Source organism: Macaca mulatta, chromosome 3 (genome assembly GCF_049350105.2).
Source record: "Macaca mulatta isolate MMU2019108-1 chromosome 3, T2T-MMU8v2.0, whole genome shotgun sequence".
NCBI lineage: Eukaryota > Metazoa > Chordata > Mammalia > Primates > Cercopithecidae > Macaca > Macaca mulatta.
Genome location: NC_133408.1, coordinates 110,950,124 through 110,964,405, shown reverse-complemented (window position 1 = coordinate 110,964,405; position 14,282 = coordinate 110,950,124). Strand labels below are relative to the sequence as shown.

Here is a 14,282-nt window from a genome sequence, read left to right as displayed (position 1 = left end):
ATGTAGTTTATGATTGTAAATATTTGAAATTTATATTCAGAGATAAATATGGATGCACTGAAGCTGGGGGAAGGAAATGAAGAATGAATGGGGTTAAGAGTTGGGCTTTATTGGGTGTAGGTAGTATGGTAGGGGGATTTTATTGAGGAATACTTCAGATTTCCTAGCTGTTGGATGGAGAGTAACACCATAGTTAGTGCTGAGAAGTGGGTGCCCAACTCCTGGGGAATGTGAATGGAAGGGCAGTCAGGTACAGGTACTGGAAATAAAGATAAACAAGTTATGGGTAAGTAGACCAAAGCAGTAAGAGTAGATTAAATCACCCTGAGGAAAAATCCGATAGAGCAAACTCAGTACTGTAAGAGGTAATCTCTTGTTAAAAAATGTCATTTTAATCTCATAGGATTACTGAAACCATATCTTTGCATGTCATTTTGAGGTTTTATAACAAATATTATATAAAACAGTTATATTTATGATTAAACTTGTTTAATTTTTTCAGCTTTACTTCAAACACTGGCTACAAATGATGAACCTTATAGACATTTTTGATGGAGATCTTAAAAGACTTTCAAGATAGCATTCAAACTGGCATTGGGCATACTGTTGGGTCTGTTACCGCCATCAGTTAAGGCTTGCAGGGCTTCTAAACAGAAGCGTGGCATGCAGTCAGCTAGAGTCTTGATTTCATAACAATTTTGGTTACAGATTGGGACAAGATTTTTGAGGTAAAGGTTTCAAAAAATAATAAGTTGCTCCTTTGCCTGACCAACATCATACGGTCTATTTCAGGAGATATTTGAACTCTAGAGCTCCCAAATCCAATCTTACAGGGATGTTTATTTATATTTCAAACAGCCTTTTCCTTAAATAATGGTTAGCAGTGTCCTTTGGTATTGATTCGAAGACAATACAAAAGTAAAAATATTAGCATAATCCAAGTCAAGTGTAGTTAATGTAAGATTACTTTCTATTTTTAATTGTTCTGTATATCTTCAAGATGTATGGATAGATATTAAATATTTTCACAAAATCTGTACATTTCTCACAAAATCAGTGAAAAAGTGGGTCAAACGCATTACCTTTGTTAGCTTTAACAATCTGGCATTTTAAAAGCTTCAAATCCAGTACATTTGAATTGTTAAGTTCAGTGGGTACTTCTCAGCCCTGACCTTAATTCCTCTGTGTATTTGACTTTCTTCTATGACCTCCAAAATATTCTACCCTGGTTCTTTTCCTGTCTATCATTTCTCCTCTGTGTCTACACCTCTTCCATAGCCCTATACCTAAGTGTTGGTATTACTGAGGTCTATCCTCAAGTCACTTTTTCCTTTTCTGGTACAGCTCTCATTAGGAAATGTAGTTGTTTTTCCAAGCTACAAATCGCAGAACCATTTGCAACCTCTCCTCACTCAATGGTTTCCTCTTCCTTACTTCCTATACCGAGTTAGTTTAGTTCAGTGAACATTTGAGTCTGGCTTAAATCTCTCTTCAAGCCAGTCCTTTCCTAACCTCACTGTCACTGCCTTTGGTCAGGTTGTAATCATTTCTTTTCTTGGCACTTTTGGTCAGCAAACATTAATTGAGAATCCACTCTGTGTCAAGCACTATGCTAGGCATTAAGGATACAAAAATGATTCAAGCTTATGTAGAAATAAGGGTGTTAGGCAAACAAGCATAAGCAATTAGGTTACTTGACAATGGAAATTTGCTCTCATATTAAATACTTTATAAGACAAGTAGTAATACATTAGAAATGTAGACAATTTTGCATTATGAAAAGCAAGCCTCAGAAGCTAGTGTGAGGTTGAATATTGTAAAGAGCCAGCACAAGATAGGCAGCAGTACCACATGAAGGGATACCTTTATGTTACTATTGGTTTTCCCTATATCATAGCATCTTGCCTTGTTTCAGTGTTTGTGTTACTTTCTTCTCTCCAGTGTTTCATAATCATTACTGGAAAGCTACCAAGAGTGCAGGACTGGATTATATACACATTTTCTATTTATGTGAAGTTGTTTTTATGGAGTATTCCTTAATGGAAGCATTGTATAAGGCATTTGTATAAGAAGTCAAATGGGGCAGAGTTGCTAATCCGTTGTGAGGTTGGTCAGGGAGGACTTCATGAAAGTGATGTACTTGAGCGGGGACTTGAACCGGATGGAACATAACAAGGAGGTTGTATGAAAGCACCAAACCACATGTTGTAACTGTAAGTAATTTCTTAGCTCTGGGGTAGAATAGACAAAAATGGCTTTGACTAGAATAAATGAAGCCAGAGGGGTAGATGAAGCTAGAAAGATCATGAAGGATTTTGCGTGCCAAGCTAAGGAACATGGACAGTTCAGAGCTACTGAAGGATTTTAATCAGAGGAGTGACATAGTCAGATTTATGTTTTAGAAAGAAGTTTCTGGCATCCCAGAATCCTAACTTCAGCGAACCCTGCCCTGCTTTCTGTATTCTCTATCACCAGAGTCAGCTTGGTAAAACACAAGCTAATCTTGTAAATCCCAGCTCAACACTTAAGAACAGATGCCTAAGTCCGATTTTCTACTGTTACTTTGCTATCTCCTCTATCTTGAACATTTTTGCATCAGACACCCACATGGCTCACTTTGTTTTACTCATGTCTGTGCTGAAACATCTCATCAGAGAGACATTCCTAGGCTGTCCAAACCAGCATCACCTCTGTCACCCCTTAGTTTCTTACTTTGCTTTATTTTTCTTCTTAGCACTCACCCGCCCTAAAAGTTGTATGTTTATTTGTTTATTTGTTTATTTCTCCATCCTCCACCTAGGATGTAAGCTCCATAACAACAGGAGCTTTTGTATATTTTGTTCACCTGTAAGTGTTCTGTACTGGGCACTTGATAGGTGTTCAATATTTGTTGAAAGAATGTGGCCCCAACCACCTTTCTTCATTTCTCTCTTTCTCCCTGTGTTTCTCCCTTCAAATGGGGGAATTCTCACAGTTCACCAATGCTTAGTTATGCCTCCTCCTGAAATCCTGTCCCTCCCTCAAGATCCATCTCAGATACCACCTTTTCTGTAAAATCTTTTTTCAAGCAGTTCCTGCTTCTGCTTAGCTCCCATAGCACTTTTTGAATATTTAGGAGAAAAGTGTTTACCTGGGCTGTCCAGGATGTGATGTATATAAATAAATACTTGTTAGCAGTTATTAATTAACCAGTAGAGAATTACACAATGAGGTACACAAGCATTATAGGCAAAGTTTGAAATTCAGTTGGTTAAGTGGAGAAATGCAGTAATTAGGTGTGACTCGAAATTTGTTTATAAATGCAGTATCGTTAGGGGAAGATAGCTAGGGGAACCATCACCAATTTCTATTATATACACAGTTGTACAAACAATCTGGAGATGGTATCTGTCAATACATACATACACACACACACACACACACGCACATCATTTTACCGATGTATTACCTTTTTTGTAGAAATATTTACTTTTCATCTTCTTTCTGCCTAAAGTATTACTTCTCCACATACATCATTGAAAAGAAATTATCTAGAAATGTTTCGATTGGGTCATATTAATAGCACTATGCCCAGGCCAATTTCTCCTTTCTAAAAGCTGATATAATTCCATTTGAATTGTCAAAAATGTCTTTGTCATAAGAAAATGCTGGATAATGACTTTTCTGGCTAACAGGAAGGTATAGAGGTATAAGGTATAAATTAATTTGGTTTTCCAATTCAGCATGGGTATCTGATGATCCTTAAATTCACTTTAAGTGATTAATGTCTGCTGTGAAATCCTGGCTAGGGTCTTTGTGTGAAGTTGTTCCACTTCTCATTTCTGAACTCATGTTCCTCTTTGACCCATGAGTGTCTTTCTTCTCAGGTGAATATCATGCTAAATTGTTTAGGGTTTCATTGAATTTTCTAATTGAGACACAAGCTATGAAAGCTAATAATTAAGTAGAATTATTGTCTACATGTAAAAGCAAAAATTGCCAGTAATCACCATTAACCTCTAATATTTGCCAACAAGAAATGTAAATAGCAAAAGTCAAATTTATTCTTCTTTTAATATTTGAGGACCACATTAGGCTAGAGGACCATCTGCAGGTGCCAGAGGGGCTTTGGGACATTATCTCTAATGAGTTGAAAGTAAATAAATACAGGAAGCTGGTGATATGAGGATACATACTTTATTTAGGGTTGTTCCTGTTTATTGACAACATCAATGATGCTGAGATGCTTCCTGTGGAAGATAGCAAAAGGAGTATGGTTTTCATATAATTCATCACAAATATCTCTCTTTTTTTTTTTTTTTTTTTTTTTTTTTTTACCAAACAATGGCTAATGCATTTGAGAGGGGGAAACAAATCCCAGTAGATCTGTTAATTGGGAATCACTATACTACAAATGCATGAAGTATAAGCAAACATTTTCCTATGATGAGTTCATAAGCTTTTTAATGAAATATTAGGAAGAATTTAACCCATTCCCTTGTTTTTCTTAAGATGCGAAAGGAAGATTTTAGAAAGACTTATGTAAACTTTAAGTAGACTTTAAAAGTTTGTTGTGTTAGAGAAATATTTGAAATGTTATAATGCAATACAAATTTTTGCTTTATATTTTTTAAAGGATTTTTTATGATATTTTGTTTGTTTTTCAGAGTAAAGCCAATCCCGGCTGAAGGAATCAAGTCAAATCCTTCCAAGCGGCATAGAGACCGACTTAATACAGAGTTGGACCGTTTGGCTAGCCTGCTGCCTTTCCCACAAGATGTAATTAATAAGTTGGACAAACTTTCAGTTCTTAGGCTCAGTGTCAGTTACCTGAGAGCCAAGAGCTTCTTTGATGGTAAGACAGAAGGTTTAATTTATCTATGATAACTTATAAAAAATACTTGTATTAAATATAGCTGTTTCTGTGTTAATAACTATAAAAATTAGCTATATTTGGAAAATTTATTGCTGTATAGTAAAACTTCAGTGGCAAAGCCAGATTTAGAAGTCTTTATTTATTTATTTATTTATTTATTTTGAGAGAGAGTCTCACTCTGTTGCCCAGGCTGGAGTGCAGTGGTGTGATCTCAGCTCGCTGCAAGCTCTGCCTCCCAGGTTCACACACATTCTCCTGCCTCAGCCTCCCAAGTAGCTGGAACTACAGGTGCCCACCACCACGCCCAGCTAATTTTTTGTATTTTTAGTAGAGATGGGGTTTCACCATTTTAGCCAGGATGGTCTCGATTTCCTGACTTCGTGATCTGCCCGCTCTGGCCTCCCAAAGTGCTGGAATTACAGGCGTGAGCCGTGCCCGGCTGCCAGATTTATGAGTCTTAAAATCAATTTTCCAGTTCTATTCACCCAACAGATGCAACCACTGAAATGATGCATGGTATCATTCTTTGAAAATCATGTATTTAGAAGTTACGCTCAAATTGATTATGTCCAATTCCAGTTTCCCTTCTACTTCAATATTTAAAAGTCTGTCTTTTAAAAATAGAAATAAAAAAAGGATAAAACACCATCTTGCTAGATTTTCTGTGTTTTCATAGATATCTCATTTTATTTATCCCTCCAAAGTTATGTATATTTCTAATCTTTTTTTTTTTTTTTCTGAGGTGGACTTTCACTCTTGTTGTCCAGGCTGGAGTGCAATGGCACGATCTTGGCTCACTGCAACCTCCAACTCCCGGGTTCAAGCGATTCTCCTGCCTCAGCCTCCCGAGTAGCTGGGATTACAGGCACCCACCGCCACGCCCGGCTAATTTTTTGTATTTTTATTAGAGACGGGGGTTCGCTCTGTTGGCTGGGCTGCTCTCAAACTCCTGACCTCAGGTGATCTGCCCATCTCAGCCTCCCAAAGTGCTGGGATTACAGGTGTAAGCCACTGTACCTGGCCTATTTCTAATCTTTTACATTAATTGTAGACTGACTGCAAGATATATAATTAAAACATGTTTTTCACTAGAAAGAATATTTGAAAGAGTCAATAGAATTTCATTCATTATCTGTTGTGTCACTGAAAACTGTCATTAACCAAACTAGGTAGCATCCCTATAGCTCAGTTTCCTCAGCAGTAAAGGTTAGGATTTTGAGCTAGGTGGCTGGATGATATTTGTTAGCTTTAAATTGCAATGGAAGTTTTTGTTTGCAAATGATGTTTCAGTGTATTTTCTCATGTAAAATTTATTTATGATTTCTCTTTTATCTGTCTAGAAGGCAGATATAGATTTTTTTAAGGAAATGGTCTTTTTAAAATGTTGTATAATTTTACTAACCATAGCAAGTTAATGGTAAAATCTCAGTGGGCTATGTCAGTTAGTGCTTCTCATACATTAATGTGCTTACAAATCACATAGGAATCTTAAGATGCAGATTCTTGTTCAGTAGCTTTAGGTGTGTCCCTAGATTTTGCTTGTCTAACAAGCTTCGAGATTATGCTGATCCTGCTATTCTGGGTCACTAGGAAGTGCCTAGACAACATGTTTATTGATATTTGAATTGGTAATTTGTGTTTAGAATACTGCAACAGTTAATTTCCCTTTAGATTTATGTTTACATAATGTGATGTGTTTAGTCTGAGCATCTTTTTATTTATTTGCTTGCTTGCTTGCTTGCCTGCCTGTCTGTGTGTTCTTTCTTTTGGACAAAAGCTATTTAGTTTAACAGTTGTGGTCTGGGCAATATACAGATTTGAGGATAGTGATTTCAGGAAAGATTATGTATTTCAAAGTTTCATAGTACACAAATTTTCTCTGACCTATATAAAAAGCGTTTGAATTTTCAGTTGCCTCTATACCAAACCCTTCATCTTGGGAGAAGAGTTATGAAGTATTCAGTGATGTGTCTGTAAGTATGTGTTTATTAGCTGTAGTCATTTAGCTGATATAGTTGGAACTAGAACTCAGGTTTCTAGATTCCTTATGTTGTTTTTCCTGACCAAATAATACCTATATTTTTCTCTGGCAACCATTGCATAGCAAAGCACTAAGGATTTTTTCCTAGATCTGTGGTTCTTAAAAGTGTAGTACCCAGACAGGCAGGAACAGCATCACTTGGGAACTTGCTAGAAATGCTAATTATTGGGTCCAACCGTAGACCTATGTAATCTAAGGTGTAGGACCCTTGGTGGTAGGGCTAGATGCATGTTGAAGTTTAGGAGCCACTGCTGTAGATTGTAACTTCAGGCCTCCTCCCAGCTTCACGGAATGCTGTCCTAATCCCTAGCATTTACTCACATGCTGTGCTTAGTGCTTGACCATGTGGTGGCGTTCTATGATGTATAAGACGTGGTTGCCACCCTTAGAGACTCTGGAGTCTAGAAGCCAAGGAGGCATTATTCCCTGACTCTGATAAAGGTTTATTGACTTGAGTCATTTTACCTTTCCATTTCTTGTTCCTTTATAATGGGGAATCAAATTATATATGTTAAGAAGAAAAAAAATGTGTAGGTTTTTCTTCTGTTTAGAAGTAGTATGTGTGTATCTAGGCAGATACATACAAATGTGTGTATGAACACACATAAACAGATATATTTCTATATTTAATGTCTATATTATGTATGTGTGTTCATGTATATATACACACAAACACATACATGATTGGCTATGTGTCCTATTAGTCAATGCCTCCAGTAAAGGAGATCTCAGAGTCTATCTTATAAAGAATGCCATAGTTTAACACAGGGTTCATCATGAAATTGTTAAAAACTTTTTCTCAGTTCTTCATTAATGAGTTTGTCTATTTTTTATTCTGGTTGAGTGTATTTGACAGTAGGATCTTATTACCTATTTGCATGATTCCTTCATCAACTACGTTATCTTTAACGTTTCTTTTCAAACTGCATTGCGCATAAGAATTACCTAGAAAGTTTTGTAAAATGCAAATTCGAAGGCATGCCCCTGCTGATAACAAGTAAGTTCTATGTAAAACCCAAGAATCAGTATTTTAACAAGCATGTTACGGAGTCTGAGGCAGTGATTTAGCCTAGCCTTGATTATGCCCTAAACAAGTTAATTTTTTTTTCTTTGCCTTCAGAATGACAAATGCAAACATATAAAATTTAAAGAAGTCTGTAAATATTTTTGCTTGGATTTTAGTGGTGTACATTCAGCCTAAGCAGTTTCTTAGATTGTTTGATACAGAAACATACAGTTAGATGGAAAATGAAAATTATCAGGTTTTTTTTTAATGCCCAAATTTCCTCCAGACTACCAGTGGTCTGGAAAGGCAATGCAACATTTCAGAGCACACAGAGAATGAAATTATAAGGGTAACCCTTATTAACTGAAAAAATGGTAGATGCAAACGAAGAGACTTGAAACAGGCTAACAATGATTAGGATTTTTGTGTGCAGTTGGACCCACTCTCCCACTATTAGGGAAACAGTATAGCGAAGCGAAGGGAAGCTCAAAGTGAATAACAGGATGCAAACAGGGGGTGTGTAAATTCCTGCGGAAAGAACAATATAAACGAGTAATCATACAATCTGGTTAGAAAGGAAACTCAAGTTTTACTGTAACAATAGATATTTTTCCAAGAAAATACATCTATTTATTGCAAGTTTAAATAATCCAACTTGGATGGATCTTCTTAAAGTTTGGAACCATGACTGTACTGCTGCTGCTGTCTGAAAAGCAACACTGAAGTTTTAAGTACTATATTAATATTTATCCATTTCTAATTAATTAAAACATTTTAAAATATAATTTAAAAATACTTGAACAAGGCTTAGTAATTTTTCAGTTATTATAAAGTTGAAAATAGTTTATTTGACATGATTTAAGCATTACATTTAAATATATTATCTCTGAGATGGAGGGTATTTTAAAAATTTAAATAACTTAATGATTACAATCAATAGTAGTTTATTAATAGAGACTAGGATTTAGGTGGTTACAATCTAATCTTTGAAACTGGTTGATGTGAAGAGAAAGGATTGTTTCCTCCCATATTATGTCTCAGAATTGTTAAACAGTGTACACTGGGTTTGTTGACCAATCTAATCAGCATCGTAATGTTTCATTCTTAATTTCAACATATATTTAAAACAATTTTTAATGAGATTTCCTTACTATTTTTTTTGAAATGCCCATTATTATGTAAATATTTTGTTCAAATTATTCTGTTTTTATACAGCTACCCCAAAATTAAGAATCTGGGAATGACTGCTCTCTCTTTTCTGTTTACATGCAAACACCTAATGAGCCTGACAAAATGGAGCTTAGGGATCTGAGTATCTGGTTTCAAAGTCTTGCATTTGCAGCTGTCATAGGGAATAGTATTCTTCTAGTTATTTTCAAAACAAGGTAATGTTAGGGAAAATCTAAGTCTTGAATCATTATACATGCTTAAAATAATCACCATTTTATAAAAATGTAGAATTATTTACATGTTAAAATATTTTACACTCATTAAGCCTAAAAATGCTGTGGGAAGAGAGGATGATAGTTATATTATGTGATGATCTAACATTTATTTGACCCCATTGTTTATCATGGATCTTTCTTGACTTTATTTTAAATTAAAAATTACAAGTGCTCTGTTCTTGGTCTTCCTTTTGCAGATGCTTTAACAGTTCATTCCCAGTTCATTAGGTTTTCGAAAGAGAGCTATTGTGTTTATTCATCTTCAGCTTGTGCATTTCTCCGAATTTCAGTTGTTTTGGTATCTCTCTGGACCGGAACATTATTCTTGAAAAACAAGTATATGTACATGTGTATATGCAAAGAATAAGCTTGAACAAGCAGTAAAAATGAATGTTTTATAAAATCTAATAGATTTGTATGTCTGCTTTTTCATTCATGAGAATTCTATAATTTCATCTGCTTTGCTATAATTTTAAAATTCGCGTATGTCAAGTAATTTACCAGTTTCAGTATCATAGTATCATAGCACATGTTATTTCTTAATTCTAGTACTATCCGAAATAGGTTTGCTTGCATAACAGTTTAGCACATTTGAAATCACCAAATAAAGTATTTGTTGAATTTGATTTGCCCATGGCATTATCCATCTTACATGGTGATTTAACTGTTGTCTTTTTTCCTAATTCACATTTTTAGAACATGAAACTCTTAATTACAATATTCATAATAACTTTCATAGGTAAAACTATATAAATCTCGGTTCTTTTACAAGTTTAATTTAGGGACTTTATACAATAATTATAAATACAAAGAATAATAGTGCGTTCTTATTGAATGAATATACAAATCCTGGCTCTATTTAATATTGTGACCTCTTTGGTTCAGGAATTTAATCTCTCTTTTCCTCAGATACCCCAATTTAAAGTGTAAGATTTTTTGGATTATATGAATAAACCTAATATGATAGAACTTTATATACGATACTTTTATCTCTGCTTTTGTTTGCTTTGACAAGTATTTTGAAGAACACAGTGACAAATATCTGAGATTCAAACAATCTAAACTCATTGCATCATTTATTATGTATTTTGCTGCTTTCCTGTCTCTTTTAAATTTACTGATTTAATGGGTTTCTCTTTGATCATTACCTAGTCCTGCATGACTCTAGAATCCTTGCTTATTTGGCCATGAACAGGTCTAGTTAGTCATGAATTTTTTTCTTTTTAGGGAGACTACCATTGGGCTAACATTAAAATCACCAACTTTCAGCAATTTTCCTTTTTTAGAAAATTTTCAGATACAGACATTTAAATTTCTGTAGTTAAATCTTAGGATATTTTGTGAGGGTTTGTGCTCTGGTTAATGGAAACGTACACCTTCATGTTATAGTGGTTTAGAAAATGTATTCACATATATTATTACATTAAAGTCTGTGAAGAAATATTTAGTTAGTAATATTTATGGATTATTTTTAAATCTTGCTCTTTGACAGCCTTTTGACTTTTTGATCAATGAATTTTAATGAGTAACTCAAATTCGTTTATTTGCTCATGGCTGGATATTTAGATTTTAGAGTCATTATATCGTCAGAATAACATTTTAAGCCATGAAAGTGAATAAAATATTCCAGGGGGAGAGCATGTAGAATAAGAGAAAAAGTACGAAAGATAAGATGTTTTAAGGATGAGCAGGGGTGGTAAAAAGTGAAATCTGTGGAGTATGAAAATATGCTAAGGTGATAATGAGTTGACTTCAAGATACCTTCATTTGATGTGTTCTTAAATTGGAGAGCCAGAGAGAAAACTGTACATGAAAGTGTAAACATGAAATGAAAGTGTGTACAGAAAAATAGTAACACTAGAGAAGGTGATTTCTGTTCCTTGTTTGTCCATAGAGGCCAAAAAGCCATTCAGTTGTTAGTAGTGGGAGATTAAGAGGAAGACAAAATGTCTGGGCTCCATGGCTCATGCCTGTAATCTGAGCATTTTGAGAGGCCGAAGCAGGAGGACTGCTTGAATCCAGGAGTTCGAAAGCAGCCAGGACAACATAGTGAGACCTTGTCTCTACAAGAAATAAAAAATTAGCTGGGCTTGGTGGTGCACTTCTGTATCCCAGTTACTTGTAACGCTGAGGTGGGAAGATCTCTTGAGCCCAGGATGTCAAGGCTGCATTGAGCCACGATCATGCCACTGACCTTCAGGAGTGAGACTGTCTCACACACACCCACAAAAGACAGAGACAAGTAGTCTAATGGGATTGGTTGACATAAAGAACCTTAATGAATTGTACATACTGAATTCTTCAGGTATTTTCCAGCCTGAAATTTTCCCACACAATTGTCATTTTTACAGAACGTTCTGTTGTCAGTTGGATTTTTTTATCATGTCTAGTTTCTGTGTTATGGAGACATTTCATCTCTTTATCTCAGCATGGTAGAGGGAGATTGTGTTTTGTGATGAAAGCACTGATAGGCAGGAGCTGTGGATGCTAGTTCAATTAACTAATCTTGTGTTTTTTGATAGATTTTAACCTCACTGTTCCACAGGGTCTTCATCTTCTCAGCATGTTTGATAATGATGCTTGCTTGCCCTGATGTGTTAGGTTTGTAGTAAATTAATCCTAAAAATGAGAGATCTGTGAAAAAAAATTTATAATTAAAATTGTTACTGTTATGGAAATCATAGTTATTTCCTGCAGAATCCTGATATTTCACTTATTTTAATGGAGAATTTTCTTTTCTTTTTTATAATATGCATAAGGGCCTTTACAGACCTGGTATTAATATCAATTGAGAATCCCTTTGTTTAGTTAATTTCATATTTTTGATTTAGATATGGAAATTTGTTAATAAACTGTTTTTCCCCTTTTTGATATAATACATAATAATTTACTTACATATACTGTTTTCTTTTATCGAAAGTGGCACATACTCAAATCTAGATGCTTGGAAAAGCTTGCTTTGGTGAGGATACAAAATTTGGGCATTGTATGCTACTTGGTATAATGGGATACATGTCAAATTTTGTGTTATTGCGCTATGTCTTAGTCTTAAGTTAGGTGCTTCAGTTTTTGTGTTTGTAAAATTGTTATTATTTCCCGAAGACATTCACAATAGTAACTGTGCTTAACAGCATGGAATGATAATTTTAAGAAGTATGAGGGAATTCAATCCAGAACATACGGGAGTTATTTTCGAAATCCTGAGGTTCTAAGTCTCTGTTTCTCAAAGAGTGGCACCTCATTCTCAGCATCACTGGGGAATTTGTTACCTGTGCAAACTGTAGAGCCCTATCCTAGACCTAATGAATCAGAAATTCTAGAGATGTGGCTAAGCATTATATTTGAAGCCTTCCAGGTGATTCTAATGTCTGTGAAAGTTTAAGAATCACTGTTCTCACTGAGTGTTTACATTACATTACTAAAAATGCAATTTGAATACTACTCTTGTATATATGAAAAGCTAAGTGCAACTCATTCCCCACTGAAAAGGTCAATTAACTGCTCTTGTTGGTTCCATTAATGCAGAGATTTGTCATATAGAGGAATTGTATAAAACTGAGCGCGGACCAATGAGTAACTGGAAGAATGTATAATCTTCGGAAGTCAATTTTCATGTAAAAGTTTGGATAGAACAAACTTTTAAGGACTTTTTGAGATGGAAAATGGAATTTCCTAGATTTGCTAAAAAAGACAGTAACTCTAGTTTCTCAACCTGCAATCAATCATAAATATGTAAACTAACATTTGCATTTAAAAAAACTGAATATTCTTCCATTCTACAATGATGATTAGAAATTTGTAGGCAGAAAAGCAGTATTCTATCAGTATAATTAGAAGGTACTAGACTATGTAGACCTAATCTCTGTTTCCTAGGAATTTAGAATATAACATAGTTTTCTTTAGTTTCTTCCCTCCTTCCCTCAAAAGAATGCTTCTTTTACAAAAGAAGCAGTGTATTGGAGTGAAACATGTATGTTTTACCAGTAGGTATGTAGAAGAAGCTCCTTTTAGGTACACTTAATATATTATTTGGAAATATCCATGATACCAGACTAAACTAAACTGGGAATGTTTCTTAAATTTAAGAAATACTGCATTACTTAACCCTTTCTAATTTATAAAAGTTTATGTGGTTGGTTGAATTTTATAAGTCATAGCATTGCTCTCCTTTATGTTTATGTCAATATGGAAATGGAATTGAATTTTCCCTGCCAAAGTAGTAAAGAGGATGGTAAATATTATGAAATATATTGAATTTATAGCAGCAGTTAGGGACTATAAGTCTTGCTTTCCCTGGCAAGACTTTTATCCTGTCATCTATTTAAATGCAAACTATAATAACAAGATACAAAATACAGTTTACCACTATTCAGTATTCCTCATGAATTTTTTTTTCCTTGACCAATTCAAAGCATGTGATATGAAGGGATTTGGCTTTTAGGGAGCAGTGGAAATCTGAGCTTAGATGTCTAAGGAAGGAAAGTACCATATTAGGAAACATGGATATGGTTAAATGCATGTGGGAATAAAACGAGTCATCTGCAGTATGGCCATTTGATAATGCTGTGATGTATTTGCACTCTAAATTCCATCATTTTTTAGATTAAATTCTTATTTGTATTGTATGACTCCTTCATAGATTTTTCAATGAGGAAATAGTGGAAATATTTTGGTGGTTTACTATCTTAACATTCTACTGAATGTTCAGAGTTTGATTCTCCCACTTTGGGAAGTGGTACATATCCTCACTGATGGGGAGGATTTTAACAAATGCCCATTATGGTACAGCAGCTACTTCCCAGCTGGTGACTTATTTTCAGATACGACATTTTGTTTCTATAGATTGTCGTAAATTAATTCCAGTGGTGTAATGTTTAAAGTGTCATTATGCATATAATTTATGTAACAATTTACAGTTTTGAAGTATAGTTGACC

The 14,282-nt window shown here is 34.7% G+C and overlaps 1 protein-coding gene across 1 annotated transcript in view; it reads left to right on the top strand.

Annotated features, from left to right (window-relative positions):
- AHR (aryl hydrocarbon receptor) overlaps nt 1-14,282 on the top strand; it is a 47,691-nt gene that overhangs the window by 6,780 nt on the left and 26,629 nt on the right. Inside the window, exon 2 of the mRNA XM_015133933.3 lies at nt 4,647-4,834. Within this exon, the coding sequence (XP_014989419.2) occupies nt 4,647-4,834 (188 nt within the window). The remainder of the gene's footprint in view (nt 1-4,646; nt 4,835-14,282) is intronic.